Genomic DNA, 19,185 nt, shown 5'->3' on the forward strand with positions numbered 1-19,185 from the left:
AGAGAGAGAGAGAGAGAGAGAGAATGTGTGTATATTTGTCTATGTGCGTGTCTATATGCGTGTGTATGTGACAAAGTTAGAATCTAAGAAAACGAGCTAGAGAACGAGAGAGAGAGAGAGAGAGAGAGAAAGAGAGACAAAAGGGTGAAGAAATAAGAAAAGAGACAGAAAGAGAGTCTTTGCCCCTTCCAAACAAGTGTGGTGGCGTGAGCGATCGGCGCAGGCGCACTCGATCGGCTTCAAAGCTTCATGCCGCCAAAATGCATTCACCAGTCAGTCGTGTACAGCCGGTCGCGGAGTACGGAAGGTGAAAGACGCATTTAACTTTTATACCACTCGTTTATCACCGAACGTTCTCCTTTCCTATTAAAATATTCTTTATTTTTGTTATTACATTACTCTCCATCTCGTAGACGTAATTAGAATAAATTCTAACGTATACGATTTCAAATATATCGCCGGCGTTTGTCGTGAGTCGATTCGAAAAAAGAAGAAAAGAAAAAAAAAGCAAACAAAAAAAACAAAATAAAGAGTCGACTTATTTAGTTCATCGAAAGAAGAAGAGACATAGAAACAAACTGTCTCTCTCTCTCTCTTTCTCTCTCACTGGTTGAAAAAGTGGGAGGAAGAAAGTGATAGATAGATAAATACAGGAGGAACTTTTCTCGTGAGTTGAAAAGAAAAAAAAAAAGAGAGAAAACAATAAAAAGTATAGGAAGAAAACAGAAACAAAAGGGAAAAAACAACAAAAAAGAAAGATCGCCGAATAGAGAGTTAATCTCTACGAGTGTGTCGTTGCGTTTGTTTTTGTGAAGAAAGGGTCAAGTATCGAAAAAAAAAGAGGGAAAAAAAAAGAAATCTAGAAATGAGAACACTTATGGAACACCAACTGTCCTGGTTCGCCTTGTTAATGACTGCCTTCTATTCTCGTAAGTATTTTAGTCTCTCGATTTTTTTTGCGAGTGTCAAGGGTAATTGTGTGTCGAGGATGAACGAATGAGAGGACAAGGGACAATAGGGATGATCTGTGAAATGATTCACTTTATTTCGATGTGTACGTTTCGTCGTCTTCTTGCCTGTGATTGGCTTGATGCCCACGTGTTTTTCATTTCTCTCTCTCTCTCTCTCTCTCTCTCTCTCTCTCTCTCTTTCTCTCTCGCTCGCTCGCTCGTTCGCTCGCAAACGCGTGTTCTCTTTTTATATTTTCGTCAACGATCGATGAATTTTCAACATAGTAAAAAGATGAATATCGGGAAGGAAAGGTTTCTTGAGAATCAGAAAGCTGACGTTCGTAAAACGTAGAGCGGTAAGAATTTTTTCTCCTTTCCATCTTACTCTCTTGCGCGCCCTTTTTATTTCAGCCGGTGCGACCTTTAACAGTTCAACGCACTAACGAACTAACGAAGAAAGGAAGGAAGAAACGAACGAAAGAACGAACGAACGAACGAACGAACGAACGAACGAACGAATAAACGTGTTCTCAACGAAAATTTGATTTATCCTGTGAAAATAATATTATAAGGGTCTTCGAATTCGATCATATTATTTTTCTCTTCTTCCTCGTAGTTACAACTTTAGTTTATTCTTGTCTACATTATTTCTGGTAAGGTTTAAAGAAAATTTCTTATGATATCGTATTTATTTATTTAAAATTTTTCGTATTTAAAATTAATTCGTGATATTCTTAGAGAGAAGGATAGAGAGAAGGAGAGAGAGAGAAAGAGAGAGAGAGAGAGAGAAAGAGAAATGTAGATAGAGGGAAAATGAAAAGATCGAAGGAAGGAAACGGATTTCCAAACGGAAACGAAACCGTATCTTCCTTCCATAGGTGAAGGAAAATTTCCTTCTTTCGTTCATTGGTCCGACCGAAGCTCACCGGTAATTAGGTTTACCGCAGATCGGGACATTTAATTAACGGACGTGATTGATATCGCTGCGAAGTAAGCGTTTTACGTGAATTTTTTCTCTACATTTTATCTCTCTGTTTCTCTCTCTTTTTCTCTCTCTCTTTTTTTTCCCGCCTTTATCCATCTCTCTTTAATATTATTCTACTTTAATATTATCATTTATCAAGTAATACAGATAGATAAAAAATAATTCGTTTATTTATTAAATGAAAATGATGAGAAATATTATCTTAGGCATTATCTAATCATTCATTTCATTGTATCTCATTGTCAGTCATCTTTATGTTTCTTTCATATGCAAATGCATAAGTTGTGCAGAAGCAGCAATGTCATCTCGATTATACGAAACAATGATAAGAGACGTTGAAGGATTCAAAGAAAACGTAACGTCAAAAAGCATCTTCCGTGCGCAGCTACGCGAAAGACGATAGTTACGCGTCCGTCTATTTTAGTTCACTATCTTGTTGATCATCTTATTTCAACGATCGCCAAGGAATTCGTTTAAAGTGTGTGTATATATATATATATATGTATACATGTATGTATGTACGTATGTACGTAGAATACATACTTTATATATGAGAAATTTGTATCCGCTGCGTTCTCATTTTGTATATTTTCAATCGAACGAAATCTTAATGAAAGAAAACTTGTTTACGATTCTACAATTGAACGACGTCATTATAATAATAGGAAATGTGTTTCTTTTTATCTTTACATATTTATTCCTAGAACTGACCTATGCACGTGCTATGCATCCATTACATCCTTGAATACAATCTCAAATTAAATTATGACTTGCGCGCGTAATCCCTACGCCACAATACATCGTGAATTCTGTAAACAAATAAGATTTCGTACTATTTATGAGATACAAACATGACATATTTATTCGAGCTCTAATGCAGATATATATATATATGTATATATGTTTACCACGATCTTGTTATGGAACGAAATTTTGAGGATTTTATTGTATAGAATATAAGTCGTATTTGAATAAAAATAATATATTAAAAAGAAGATGAGAAAGTGGATAAATGTTATGTTTTGAAAGAGTAAATAAATGGCCATCATTAAAATAGTTTTAAAATAAAAGGAACTTAAATGCAACGTAAATAATTTTTCTTCCAAACCGCACGTATAATAGCGCTCGCAACAAGTATTTCTTTTTATTCATCTCCGGACACAACTATTTCGCGTTGTAATATTTGTGAATTCCGCTTGTAAAACTTTACGCTTCTTATAATTAACACGGATTATCCTTGCAATTTGGATATCTCTTACGACCACGTATATTCATTCATTATGGAAAATATATTCTCTCTCTCTACACGAAAATTGTATTTCCGGCTATATGAAGAATGAATTCCATCGTGTCACTAAAATACGGAAAAATCTGGACATTTTTCATTTGCCTACAGAAAATTTGTAAATTATGAAAGCGTAACAGCTGGATGAGATCTTTAAAAAAAAATTAAAAAGAAATTGTGTGCCAGACAAATGTCAAAAAAAAAAAAAAAAAAAAAAAAGAAAAAAAAAACAGAAGAAGGAAGAAGGAAAAGAAATGAAGATACGTGCACGAGATGATCTAAAAATAACGAAGAAAAAAGAAAGAAATAAAAACAAATCGTTTCATTATCTCTTACAGATCACGTGCATCACGAAAAGAAAATAAGAATATTAGTACTTATGGGATTTCGTTAGAAGAAATCAATAAATATACATATATATATATATATATATATATATATATATATATATATAAAACAGAAAAGTATTCTCACGTATCCCTTAGAAATGTGACTCCCGTCTGATACAACGACCCATTTTCCACGTAGTCTGGTACTGAAGAATCAAAAAAAAAAAAGAGGACGAGTTAGCGAAATAGTTTTCCTTATAAATCGCGTCAAGTTCGCGGCGACAGTCGTAGATTGAATAGAAAAAAGTAGAAGAGACGAGATAGGTGATATGATGGCGATAGTAATAGTGGTAGTAAGTAGAGGGTAAAGAAAAAAGTACGATAATATAAGAGAACGAGGAGAGATACGAGAAAGTTAAAAGAGAGAAAGGAAGTAAAGAGAGGGAGGGGGGTGTAGTGGGGTGGGATGGGTTGAGAAGAGTAGAAGAAGAAAAGGTAGCCCTTGGATCTTTCTAGAAGGATCGTTTTAGAACGATCTCGCGATTTTCTCGTCGAGCGATCTCGAAATAGCGCGGCGCTTAGGCCACGTGGGTGAGTCTCTCCGTTACATCGTACGAGATGACGTGGCAAGCTCCGATTGGACGATCGAATGGGCGTGCGCCTTGGCTCACTTCGCTCGCTTACCACATTCACGCAACACGCTCACGCACACAGATAAATATACGAATAAGGTAGACGTGTGTTGTGTTGCGACGAACGGCGAAAGGCAAGTCGAATGGATAGGTATGTTGTCCTCTCTGTGTATGTATGTATATATATGTGTGTGTATGTGTGTGTGTGTGTATATATACATATATATATATATATAAACAAGTTTTGTGTTAATGTGTCGTAGCTGGCACGACGCATCGGCTCTCACGTATCAAACTTTTTTCCTTCTTCGTTCTTCAACTTCTATCTTTTTCTCTTTCTTTCTCTCTCTTTAGATGGCGCGCGCGCGAGTTCTCTTCTTCTAGTTTATTGTAAGGACCCACTGGAGGCCAGTTTATCTCCAGATGCATTCCTCGCAGAGTTAGGTCGATCCCTCCCCTTTATCTTTCTCTCTCCCTCTCTCTCTCTCTCTTTCTCTCTCTTTCTCTCTCTCTTACTTCGCCTAACCGGTTCCATGTAGCTCCCAGACGGACGTCCGGACGTTCATTCCCCCGTCTCTACAAATTCCTTGCTTGGTAACGTCATCGGACGCCATTGACCGCGTCTCTTCGGCTCCTACGTCACAATCGGCATCATAGTTCACATATGTATGTATGTATGTATGTATGTACTTATATACGTATGTATACATGTATGTATTTATATATGTATGTATACATATATGTATTTATATATGTATGTATGTATGTATGTATGTATGTATGTATGTATGTATGTATGTATGTATGTATGTATGTATGTATAATTGAACATATAGATATGTATAAATGCATGTACGTTTTTGAATATCCATGAATATCGATTCGAGAGTCTCCGAATCTATTAAAAATTGAATGATCGGGATTGACAAAAGGAAAACGAACGATATCTCGAGAGTGCAAGCGTGCAATGATAAGAAAATAGAATGAACGAAAAAAGAATAGGGAAAAGAAAACAAGGGGAAAGTGGTAGGATCGATGAAATCGGTCTCGTCCTTTCTTTTTCCCTTTTCTTCTTCTCTTCTTTTTTTCTCTACTTCTCTTTTCTTTTCTCTCTCGTTCGTTTTTTTTTTTCTTTTCTTTTCTTTTTTTTTTCTTTTTTTTCTTTTTTCTTTTTTTTTCCTCGTTCTCACGACGAGGAGAACACGTTCGGAAATGTGTACCTCGGCATACCGAGGGGGATGCCTTCGAAAGTCTGCTTTCGTAGGATATCAAGTGGAATATATACCTACTATCCCGAGGGAATTCCCTTGCACGGAGCGAATTAGTTGGCTCCGTAGCCACGAATCCTCTTTGGGCCAACCAAGCGGACGTTGGCAGAGGTCAGTTCATCGAGAAAGAGAGATAGAGAAAGAGAGAGAGAGAGTGAGAGGGCGAGGGAGATGGAGAGAAGGGAGAGAGAGAGAGAGAGAGAGAGAGAGAGAGAGAGAGAGAAAAAAAGAAAGAAAGAGAATTCTTACTTTCTTTCAAAGCAAACAGTTAACCGACTTCGTAAAATACATTTGGAACTTTCGGTAGCGGATTTTCTCTTACGTAAGTAGCTGCGCTTAATTAAGCCTCTAAACAACAACGTTAAGAAAGTCTACGAACGACTGAGTGAGAAGAGTGAGAAGAGTGAGGAACAGAGAGAGAGAGAGAGAGAGAGAGAGAAAGAGAGAGAGAGAGATGGAGGGGAGTCTGGCCTTAACGAGTTTGCCAGCGTAAGATGAGAAAGAAGAAGCAAGAGAGAGCTTCGATCGTACCTCTATCTAAAGTCTATTCGTTCTCATTCCTTCAATCTTCTTTTCCTATTTTTCTTTTCTTCTTTTTTTTTTTTTTTTTTTTAACTTTTTTCATACTTATTATTCGAGAGAAAAGAGAGAGAGAGAGAGGGATTGCTGCAATGAAAAGTATCACGTTATCGCGGCTGCTCATCGTGGTTCATTCCATACTATGTATTCTGAACCACGAAACCTTGAAGTAAGGTGATAATAATCATTCTTTGATTTATATCTAATTTTATTATTTTCTCTTTTCTTTTCTTTACTTTTCTTTTTCTTTCTTTTCTTTTTTTTTTCTTTTTTTTTTTTTTTTTCTTTTTTTCTCACATCTGGGTACTCCAGATAAGAGAAAAATTAATTAATAACGGTAGAATGATATTATATTAGCAGCGTAGAAATTTAAAATGTCTACCCTTTCTTTAAATTAATGGGTTGATTTTATATTATCAATCGTATATCGTTCCATAAGAATATTATCCGATAATATAATATTACAATAATATATTGTAATAGCAAAAGGACCAATTCCAGATATATCATTCGATACGATGAGATAAGGAAAATGATTGTCGACATTCGTCATACGAACCATTAGTTACGTCAATGTCGCATTTACTTACTTGCTGGGTGGTCCATTTACGACGAGACCGCAACCTCGGGTCGTCCGGTGTATTACGAATATATTTTATAAAATTCCTTCTCTGCAAACGAGATAGAGAAAAGCGGAAACCGATGGATCTTCCGGATATATCGGTGTATTCCTCTCTTTCGACTATACGTTTTAGCAAATACGACTTTAGCTATATATCTATATATCTATATATCTATATATATATATCTATATATATATATATATATATACATATAGTATGTATATATATATGTATCTATATATACATATAGCCATAAATCGGGAATAGCGTTGAAACTGGCGGCAAACGAAGCGGCAGGATTTTGGAAAAACGTTATCGACAATCTCTCTTCCTCTCTCTCTCTCTCTCTCTCTCTCATTTTTTTTCTTCTTTATCTCTCTCTTTCACTCGAACGTGCTAAAACATGTATCTACGCACGAACTGTAACCCGTATGAGGAAAAGTTTATCGAGTTTTCACGTTCGCTCGTGGCGAATTATCTTCGTTAGCGAATACGTCATCGATAGAGTGCACAGGTTGGCGAATATCAAAAGCTCTTTTTCGTTCTCCCTTCCTCTCTCTCTCTCTCTCTCTCTCTCTCTTCTTCCTCCTCCTCTCGCTCTCTCTCTCTCTCTCTCTCTATTTCTCTCTCTGTATTCCGATATGTCACAGTTCAAAGGAGATGAGAATATCCTCAGTGTAATATGTCATAAGCGAAATTTATTATCATTGTTGTTTAGTCTATCGTTTGCTATAATCCTCAAAGAGATAACGCTTAGAGCGTTATGTCTGTTAATGAAATAATATCGATCATCAGACGAAGATAAATGAAAGATCAAATTAACGTAATATATCATACTTTAACATTTCTATCTTTCTAAAAACTCAAGAGGAATGTGATTTTTAAGAGATAAAAAATGATCCTTGAGAAGCATTGATATTTTGCAAGATTTCATTAACGTAAAAAAATAGAAGCCATGGATGGAATTTGATTTTCCTTAAAGAAAGGAATAAAATGAGATAGAGAAATGAAAAGAGAAAGAGAGAAAGAGAGATAGAAAGAGAGAAAGAAAAAGAGAAATAAAAAAATTCAAGAGTGATCTTGCGTGGCTGAGAAACGTCAAAGGAAAGCAACTTCCTTTAACGTTATAAGATGAAGAAAAAGGAAGAGAACATATCTCCCTTCCGGTTTTCACACCTCTCTCTCTCTCTCTCTCTCTCTTTTTCTCTCTCTCTTTTACTCCTTCATGGTCCTTCGGAATTTCCCTTGGAAATATCTAGCGATCCCTAGGAAAAGTAACGCGACATGACGTCGTTCTAGTCATATCGTCGTAACGTTCAAAAGCGTCGAACTGAAACGACGAAGACGTCATTAGTTTCTCCTTCTCTCTCTCTCTCTCTCTCTCTCTCTCTCTCTCTCTCTCTTTTTCTCTCTCTTCACTTATTTCCTCGGTTCTACCTTATCCCCATATATTCTTTTTTTTATTTTATCTTATCTCATCGCTTTATATCCATATTTTATCGTTATAATTTGTTATTTTATATAATTATCTTCTTTTTCTCACTAACTAGAGCGTAATAAATTATTAACGTCGCTTCTTTCACGTTTGTCCGAAATTTTCGATTAAATCGACAGGAAGAGGATTAATCGATAACATATCATTCAATTTACCAAACTGTCTAACATTTCGAAATAAGATTGAGTGAAAGAAATTTCACCCACTTAATAGATATTTATCCTACTTGATATACTTTTTTTGTTTTGTTTTGCTAAATATATGATTTAAATAAATATATAATTCGTTCCATTTCGTGAGAGTATAGGAAATTATTAGATGTCTGGATTTGATACGATTTGAATTAAAAGAACATTTCTTTTCTTTCTCTCTCTCTCTCTCTCTCTCTCTCTCTCATTCTCTCTCTATCTCTATCTCTATCTCTATCTATCTATCTATCTATTTCTTTTAATTTTAAGTTATCATTTAATGTATTAAGTATCGTGGCGTGATATGACGTGGCATCATACGATGGTGACGCAAGTGTCGTGATTCATCAGAAAACTCAAATATTCATACAGACAGGTATATATATATATATATATATATATATATATATATATATATATAATTATCAAATATTTATCCACTTGAATAGTTTTAATATTTTAATTTCCATTATATATACATTATAAGATATTATTATTTTAGATTGTAAAAAATGTATATAACTATCAAAAGATTTATACGTATATAATTATGTATATAATTATCATAATTATCAAAAGTTATCTATAAATTATATATAATTATAAATTATATGAAATTTTTTAACTGTATCGGTATTTAATAAAACAAAAACAAATGAAATTGATGAATAGAACGATCTTACTATAGCTGTTTCTAAATATTGATATCTGAAAGGTAACATATTCTTTTATCATATATATATATATATATATATATATATATGTATCTCATAATATATTGATTATCGTAGATCTACTTTATGAATGTACATACGTAAAAGTACATAAATATGTATGTCAATATTTACATATCTAAATATAAAGAGAAATATAATTAAAAACCGATCGCAAAAGGAAACAAAACAGAAATTAGAGGTTAAAAATAATAAAGTAAATAATTCATTCTACATTATATAAATATTCATTCTGCATTATATAACATATATATGACATAAAAAGGAAAGGTATATCTATATACAGTAGTTATAAATTTGAATTAGAAATAATATACAAATTTTAAATGTGTAAAAGAATCGTATATATACGCTTATGTGCATGTACCTTTCGGTCTTATCTATTTCTCTCTCTCTCTCTCTCTCTCTCTCTCTCTCTCTCTCTCTCTCTCTCTTACACATGCATTCTCATTTTGCGTAAGCTAAGCACGTTTGGATATATGTATAAGTCAGTCTCTGGTTGACCGCGTGCAAAGGTGCGTAAAAGAGAGAGAAAGAGAGAGAGAGAGCGAGAGAGAGAGAAAGAGAGAGAGAGAGCGAGAGAGAGAGAGAAAGAGAGAGAGTGAGTTACATAGAGAGAAAGAGAGAGAGAGAGAATGAGAGTGGGGGAGTAAGAGGGAGAGAGACAACCAGACAGATAGATAGATAGAGACGGAGAGAAAAAGAAAGAGAGAAAGGTGTAGCACCACAAAGTACGAGGGGAAAGACGCGTATTTATAACGAGACGGGAACATCGTATGATGCCGGTACGACCAATCGGAAGGCATTTCGTGGTCTGGCCTTGCGGCTCGCTTCCCTCGCGGTCGTGCTCGTGTGAAAGAGCGTGAACGAATAGACGCACGGGAAACGTGAAAAGCCATTATTAAAAGTATTTTATGATAAGAGTAAGGTGTCCGTAAGTTTATTTCGATTAAAAATTCGTTATCTTCTTTTTTTTACGCGACATATGAAATAACTTTTTGTAATTTGTCTTTTATTATTATTATTATTTTTTTTTTCTCTCTTTTTTCTTTTTTTTTTTTTTTTTTTTTTTTTTTTATTGTTAAGAGAACATCACTTATGTCACAATTATGCATATATACATAACCTACCTATGTGTGGGAAGATTTGTAAAAAAATATCATTGAATAACCTAATCATTATTATCGTAATAACTAATATTAGTTATTATCTGAAAATGTATATATGTATGTATATGTATATATTAATATATAGGTAAATATTGAATATGTGTAAATGTTTCATAGACATTTAACGATTATTGCAGAGAAAAAAGTGAATTATTGTATAATAATAATGTAGACTAAAATTTTTCATTCTTTAATTACTCATTAATTCTACATTAGACAGTAATATATAAAAAGAAAGTGTAGATAATTATTAATGATTTTTATAGTTTCTTCGAATTTTTATTTAAATTTATCCGTCGATTGATATTGACAGGGTCGCGTGTATTCGAGAGTGGGAGGTTATATATCTATGTCTTCTGGTCATAAGTTATCTGTTTCAAGTTTACGAGAATCGATAAATGTCACTCAATCGAAACAATTAATTTCTAATTTATTTTATTCCCTGATAATGTTGTCTCAAGAAGTGAGAAAAATGATATTAATCGTTATCGAAGCAGTGTAATGGTAAATAAACATGTGGATATTAAGAAGAGAATTATCAGATTTTATGAATAAAGTATTTGATTAAAGTTTACGTAAGTTCAGATCAACAATTAGAGATTTATATATATATATATATATACATAAATATATCTATTTAAAATTAATTTGTTTTCTTAATAACATAGGATTTAATTTATATAAAAGTGATGTATGAATATGCGAAAGATGAAATTTGAAAGAGAAAAAAAAAATGAAATAAGAGTACCTATCATTCATATTGTTTATAATCCTATAAGATATTTTTTTCTTTCTACCTCTATCCTCCCCTCTCCTTTTCACTCTCACTCTCTTTCTCTCTCTCTCTCTCTCTCTTTTTTCCATCTCTTTCTCCCCTGCATAAGGAATTTGGCTCGCTTTATTTCCGAATATCGTAGAATCGCTTCGTGCATAGTTTCGTTATACATTTTTCGCTACGGGTGAAACTATTCGAGTAGATATCTCTAACGGCAATGTAGGAGGAGACGTGAAATTTAATCGAGCACGTTAGCCACCGACTTCGCTTCGGGACGACAAAGTTTGAGTTATTTTAGATAGACGTCGGAAATCGAAGGACCTTTAGGGAAACAATGAAAAACTATTATTTCCACCGTTAGAAATTCCATTTTCAAAGAATTCGTTCGAACGTGAAAATTGAGACATAATAGATGAGAGAAAGAAAATATATTCGTCCGAAATGAATGACAATTTTTATTATCATAATCCAAGTGAGTTCTCTTAGGTAATTAAGTCGAACACCAAATGAAATGTTGCTTTCACTAAATCATCAAATTATATTCCTCGTAATAATCTTGAAAGGAAATAGTTTGGCACTCGACTTTTTCCTCTCCATAAAATTATTTGCCGAACTCTCAAGTAATATTTAAATTCTCACCGAAGTTCCCTCCCCTCCCCTTCCCACCCCATCGCCATCCCGCTTACTCATACTCCTTTTGAATCCCTTTATCCATCGCGTTACTTTCACCCATAAAACGCTCGAAAGCGTTTTCTTAAATCTCCCTTAGTTTACATTTTCCTGCATTTTATAATATCTTGGTAGTAGTCAACGTGTTTACCATATAGCGATGGGATTCTCGTTAGAGGAAGAACATTTTTAAAGTTCGAATCGTTCCTCCTTCTTAGACTTATAGTGAAACTTTTCGAAGACCAATAAACGTAGTGTCTGTGTGTGTGTGTGTGTGTATGTATGTGTGTATGTGTGATACGTTTATTAAATCTATCGTAGAGAAGGAAGAAATATAAAAGAAGAAGAAAATAAAGACTCTTATGACGGTGACTATGAGGAGAGAGATAGAAATACAATGAGAGATAGAGATAGAAATAGATAGATAGATAGAGAAAGAGAAAGAGAGAGAGAGAGAGAAAGAGAGAGAGAGAGAGAGAGAAGGAGAAAAAGAGAGAAATTTCTTCCTTTAAGTTAGGTGAACACACGTAACAAGCATCTTCGATTGTCGTCGATAAAGGAAAAGTGAGAAAATGAAAGAGAGAGAGGGAGAGAGAAAGAGAAAGAAAACAAGATAAAGAGAGAGAGAGAGAGAGAGAGAGAGAGTTAGAGGATGAGCGAAAAGCAGTCTATCTATCGACTCTAGAGTCTAGAGAAATAGGTTTACAGGTTGGCTCACATTGATGCTCCGGGTCACGATCTAGCGATTCCCTCGTGAACGGATCATCCTGCGTCAGCTTCGAAAAGCGGGTTCTCGTCGTTCTCGCTACGTCGAGGAGATAACACAAAAATAACAATGCGATCGTTCTTCTCTCTTCTCGCGAATCGATGAATTTGCACCGAACGATAAAATAAGAGAAAAAGGAAAAGAGGAAAAGAGAGACAAATAAATGAAGTTTCGTCGACGTATTTATATATATATATATATATATATATATATATATATATTTATATATATATATGTGTGTGTGTGTGTGTGTGTGTATACATATATGTACAAATATACGCGCTCACGAACATAGACATATATCAAACCTTTGGCACCCATCGGTGAATTGACGCGTTATCAGCACGTTGATTAACGACTCGAATGTTTCCGCGATCGAATACGTTCTCACGATTTTGATCACCATAGGTACATGGTGAAAAACAAATATATAGGGTGTTCAATTTAACTTTACCATCATAAATATGTCCGATATATTTTTTCCTTGAATTTTTCTGTAAGTAAATATATATATACATATGTATATATATATATATATATATATATATATATATATATATATATGGTTAAAGAAATGCGAAAGTCTTTTGAAATCTTAGAAAATATGATCTCGAAGAAAATGTTTCGCCTTTCGTAAGATTTATCATCTCTATTCGAACAGCTTCTTTTCAAGACAATTTTTTATAATATTAAGAGCACAGGAGAGGTATCAGGATAGTCAAGATAAATGGGACACCTCGTGTATACGCGTAGGAAGAGAGCACAAGAGAGAGAGAGAGAGAGAGAGAGAGAGAGAGAGAGAGAGAAATATTGAGAGCAAGAGAAGGAAAGAGAGAACAAATCGCGTTCAGTCTCTTGTTTATTAAACCCGATCTTTCTCGTGCGAAAATCTCAAACTATTACGGAGATATATATATAAATTTTAAATTCGGAGAATTCTATTCTTCAAATATCTCGTCATCGGTACGAAGAATGAATTTATTTATTAACCGATTTTCTAAGTGTACGATTCATACAATAATTATAAAATATTAAATAAGAGAATTGCGAAATTCTTTGCTATTTTCATTGTTTCAAAGATATTTTATTAATATCGTATGTAACCATCATAACGTGTTAAAATTTTTTAATATAACGTCGAGAATCATAGGTGTATGAAACGTAACGGTGCAGAAAACGGTGGGTTGCAATATATTTGATGCGATGCACTTTTATGCGCCCTTTTCCATCACAATGGACGAACTAAATTTTCTGAGAATATAGTCGGAAGATTTCTCTACGTAATACAGATAACGCGGTCGCGATATATCATTCCGTTGGAACGATTTGCCAAAGGTACGATGTTGGAAAATACCGACCGTCTAGGTATATGTAAAAGTGTCGGAGTTGGTGCTGCTGACGCTGTCGGTGGTCTCGCATAAATAATGATCCTTCGGCATGGCTGATCCATTTGCGTACGGTCTTTTTATAATGGCAAAGGTATAATATACTTTATTGTTGAAAAGTGAAAAGTACCGTGGGAGGAGAAAAGGAATGCTATGATTCTCATCAATTCATCTTTTTTTTTTTTTTATCAACATTAATTGATATCGCATATTTTTCTTTTTCCTTTTTGTTCTTTTTTTTTTTTTTAATGCAATCCTTCTCTCTTTCTCTCTCTCTCCCTCTCTCTCTCTCTCTCTCTCTCTTTTTCTCATTAATAAATGTAAATGAGTTCAATAAAGCTTAGCAATATGTCATATAAAACAAATATAGAGAATGAGCAAATAATTAATATGTCATATGAAATCAAATTAATAACCACGTAAAATGACTTTATATTTATTAATTAAAGAGGGTAATTGTCTTTACATGAAACATTTCGTATTATTAATAACGAAGCCACAAAGCTAACAACAAATTCGTATTAATCTTTTCATTGAAATTGATTTTTCATAGAAATCATTAAACACTTATCTCAGCTGGGATATTAATTATCGAGCGAAATGATCTTTTATTCATGTGCGTTAAAACGATCGCATTGGGAATAAAATATTCGAAATGAATTCATAAATGTATATACGGATATGTGAAACATTTCCCTAAAATCGATAACTAAAATATTATTTCATGTAATAATAATTGAATTATTTATCATTTACATAAATATAAATCAGTCAACGAATAAAATCAACAAATATCAAAGATCTATATGAAAATCTCATCGATCCTTGTTTAATACAATTACATATCCCATTTATTTCGTAAATCTTAATATAATTGTAGGTACTATTAATTAGAGTAAGTAAAATGTAGGTGTTAATGTCAGAGAGTATCCTTCGAGGATATAGGTAAAATGGGAGGGAGAGAGAGAGAGAGAGAAGACAGAGCGATAGGGAGTAGAAAGGAGAAAGGAGAGGTCGAAATACACACGACATAGATCCTCGAGATGGAGAAATGGCCAAACTGTAAAAGGATGTAGTCGGTTGCATAGATCCAGGCGTTGAGAATTAACTAATGCCCAGTCGCATAATGCGCTCGTAATTTCGCCTTCCCCTGGGGAGCCATAACGTTGCCAAGGGATGCACTTTAAAATGGTGCTCGACTTTATGGACCTGTCGACGAAGTGTTATACGCACATATATTTATATACACACCTGTACGTACATATGTATATGCGTGTAAAAGTGATAGTATGCAGAGAAAGAGAGAAAGGACTAGCGCACCAACCCCATGAAAAACGTTCGCACGCGCGCTCACAACACAAAAGCGCAACTACCGACTCGTCCGACCGTTACTCCAGTAATTAACGCGCGAATGAAGATGAAACGGACGATTGTTCGCATTTTCCTGCTACTTCCGTTCTTTCCTTCCTTCCCTTCTTCCTTCGTTCCTTCCTTCCTTTTTTTTTCTCTCTATATCTTTCTCTCTCTCTCTCTCTCTCTCTCTCTCACCCCCTTTCTCTCGTTCTTTTATTTATTTATTTATGTATTTTTGTTATTCCTTCCTTCATATACTCAGAGATTATCCCTTCCTCCCTTATCACTTACTTTTTTTTTCTACCTCCCTCTTCTTCTTATCCTCCCTTATCACTTTTCATTGCACCGATATAAGCAAGTACCTTTCGTTTTTTAACACTTCTCTTCGATGTGTGTGTTTTTTTTTTTCGATATCCCCCTCGCACACCACAATTTTTGCCTTCCCTTGCCACGAAACCATTATGTTTCTTTCTCTCTCTCTCTCTCTCTCTCTCTCTCTTTCTCTTTTTCTTTCTCTTTTTATCCTTATATTACTCCAACGGAAATGCATTACGGATCGAGTATCGGTAATATCTCTTTCGTGATGACTTGCATGAGAAACTCTTGGCTCGAGAGAGTGATAAAAGAGAGAGAGAGAGAGAGAGAGAGAGAGAGAGAGATCGTTCTTCGAGATGCTTTTTGAATTGATCGTTGGCGTTGTAACGCGATATCTCGGTCATCCTTTTATAGAAATGGGATTATATCGAAGCGTTAGCAAATGATATAGATACATATGTACATATATATATATATATATATTTTTTTTTTTGTAAGAAATTATATTTATAATTAACGTAGATATGTACTTACGTATACATAGACATATCCATATGGAAGCATTATTTAATATTGAAATTGAAATGTTTCCTTTATAACTGAAATTAATTCGGTACGACAAGTTAGCGAATTACAAGTAGCTACTACTTAGCTACGTATTGTATTCATTTACAATCTCAAGAGGAGACGATGTTCTCCAACAGAAATACCTTATATGTTACGTTTCAATTCTCTTCCTCTCCTCTCTCTCTCTCTCTCTCTCTCTCTCTCTCTCTCTCTCTCTGTCATTCTAGGTTGTTCGCTCGTTAGACGACCGCAGTTTCCGCACGAGATCCTTTGGCTTGTTATAGTGTCGTAAGCAAAACTAACACGTTGGACGAGTAACGTTTCAACGTTAATCATCGTCAACGAGATCTCAAAGTTTCTCAAAATTCTCCTTTTAAAAAGAAACGTGAACTTTTTTTCCCAATGTATGTATATACGTCGGTCCTACGTACTATCATCACGATAGAACCAAAAAACGTACTGCAAATTTTACGTGACAGTTGCATATACTATTCCCGTTGTTCCGTTGTCTTTATTAATAGAAATCATAGTTCTGTGGAATTTTCCAATTGCGTATTCACCTGGAAATATAGTCGACAGGCGTGAGAATAATGCGTGCCCTTTCACACAATTCTCGCATTCATATATGTAAGTCATCTATATTTCGCTTTTGCATTGCTTTATATTGACATGTCATGCTAAATCTTCGAATAATATTCAAAAATTTATAATATTCTATGACAAAGCGCTATTCCTGTTTATATTCGATGACAAATAAAAATCGATTTCCTTGATTAACATCATTTTTTATATCTAATACGAAATTCTATTTCAGCTATGTTTTTTTCATTTAATTTTTTTATATCTTTTATTTATTGAATTATTATATATTATTCATTAATAATAATAATAATAATATATATATATATTTATATTATAAATAATATCTTTATAATTATTATTATTTATTATTTATTGAAAGTTACAATATTATCGTAATCACATTATCGATGGTTTCGTACGTTTACAAACTATAGATTACGATATTACAAGATCCTATTTATATCGATTTAACAATTTATTTTATTATTTACTAATATATCAGTGTTCAAAGATTTTTCCAAGGATTTTAATTTTTTACAATACTATAACGTGATAGAAAGGATGAGGCAAATATCGTTTTACGATATTGTTAGGCCACTCGAACGAGATTAAAAACGAGAGAAATTGGACGACAGTAGAAAGAGAGAGAGAGAGAGAGAGAGAGAGAGAGAGAGAGAGAGAGACAGGGGGAGCGGAGAAGGGAGAAAGAGAAATAAAAAGTTGGTAAAGAAGGGAGTACTTTTGAAAATCGACGATAAAAGCACTCGATGAGTTCTTGATGATAAAGAAAAAGGGGAGTGACGGACAGGTCGTCGACTAGAAAATCCACCTTTATTTTTCCTTCTCCACCTATTCCTTCCTTTTTATTCTCTCCTTTTCCACTCTTCTCGATCGACGATCGATCTCTTTTATTTTCCACGGATCCTTTGTCTTTCTTCAGACATAATCCTCTTCCTTTCTAAGTTTACCATTGTACCTACGTCCTCGGCAAACATTAATTCCGTTCGTTCCGTGCTTGTAGAGACGAGGTTCGTGAGGTCGAGACGATCATTAAGATAACGAGACTTTTTTTCTCGATCTCTTGATAAAACTTACCAAGATTTATTCAATATAAGTCTCATACGAGAAAGAGAGAGAAATTAAGAGAAAAAGAGAGAGAGAGAGAGAGAGAGAGAGAGAAATTAAGAGAAAGAAAGAGAGAAAAGAAGAGGAGAAGAAGATAAATTAACAAAACGATTATTGAAAAAAAAAGAAAAAAGAAAGAAAAAAAAAATAAGACGGACCGTCTCAAGTTAAAAACAAGACAAAGAAAAAAGGAAAAAAGAAGAAGAAGAAGAAGAAGGAAAAATAAACAGAGAGATAAATAGTAAGAGAAAAAGATTCATCTGCTAAAGTACACGCTAACGATCGGCATTCGTTAAATAAACGATCGAACGAATACGCGAATAGTAAATTTGTCGATTGATGAAATAGTACGAGGAAGCTGAATTTCTCTCTCATGATGATTTATCGGTAACGGAAACGTAGAGATTAAACGAATCTATAACCGGCTCAAGTACAGATAGGTATCCAGAGTAGCCAAAGTCGTGAGTTTGACGTAAAACTGAAGAGGAGAATAATCCTCTTAAAGCTTACTCTTTCTCCCTCTCTCCCTCACTTCCTCCCTTTTTCCCTTTCCCTCTCTCTCTCTCTCTCTCTCTTTCTCTCTCTCTTTCTCTCTCTGTCTCTTTCTCTTTTCCTCACATGATCTCGATCTAGATCTATCTTTCTCGTTTACACTGCATCAAGAGTACCGGATTCGAGTGCATGCCGTTGGGCAAAAGTGTGCGAAGAAGTACGCACGATTCGATGCATTCGCTTCTTGTAACTTCTATCTATATCCATATCTATATATATATATATATATATGCTCTTAATGTGTGAGCTAGTATGTATGTATCTATGTATGTGTGTGTGTGTAGGATGCCCTATCCATACCATGAGAACTGTCCGAGAATCGATTGAACGATCATTGCTCGCTGATCGTCACCGCTTGCTAGAAGTCCTCTCATAAACACACACGCGCATGTAAACACACAGATAGATGCAAACACATATACTCCGTCTATCTGTCTGTCTCTCTTATACCAATCGCCAATCCATTCCATCTCTCTCTCTCCCTCTCTCTCTCTCTCTCTCTCTCTCTCTCTCTCTGTCTCTGTCTCTTTCTCTCTATCTATCTATCTATCTATCTATCTATCTATCTATCTATCTATCTATCTCTATGTCTCTATCTCTTTCTCTGTCTCACTTCCTCGCTCAGTCACCACCACCCGTTTCGGCCCTCTCCAATAATTTAGATAGTTTGTAATTAAATTTAATGATGCTCGTCGTTGGAGCCTCGAGGGACCAACCCTGGCTCGTACTCGAATTTCCCTCGAAATTCATCGTACGAAAAGCGCGTTGTCGCACGCATGCGCGCCACTGCTCATAGATTTGATTTCATTAACCTTATCTCTCTTTCTCTCTTTTCAAACTTAATAATATTATTTACTTA

General features: G+C 34.5%; 1 protein-coding gene across 1 annotated transcript in view; it reads left to right on the top strand.

The window, feature by feature from the left end:
- The first annotated feature begins 281 nt into the window (after positions 1-281).
- LOC118444960 (uncharacterized) overlaps positions 282-19,185 on the top strand; it is a 32,625-nt gene continuing 13,721 nt past the window's right edge. Inside the window, exon 1 of the mRNA XM_035873789.2 lies at positions 282-929. Coding sequence (XP_035729682.1) covers positions 866-929 — 64 coding nt within the window. The 5' untranslated portion in view covers positions 282-865. The remainder of the gene's footprint in view (positions 930-19,185) is intronic.

The sequence above is a fragment of the Vespa mandarinia genome, chromosome 1 (assembly GCF_050613455.1).
Source record: "Vespa mandarinia isolate Hongniang chromosome 1, ASM5061345v1, whole genome shotgun sequence".
Taxonomy (NCBI): domain Eukaryota; kingdom Metazoa; phylum Arthropoda; class Insecta; order Hymenoptera; family Vespidae; genus Vespa; species Vespa mandarinia.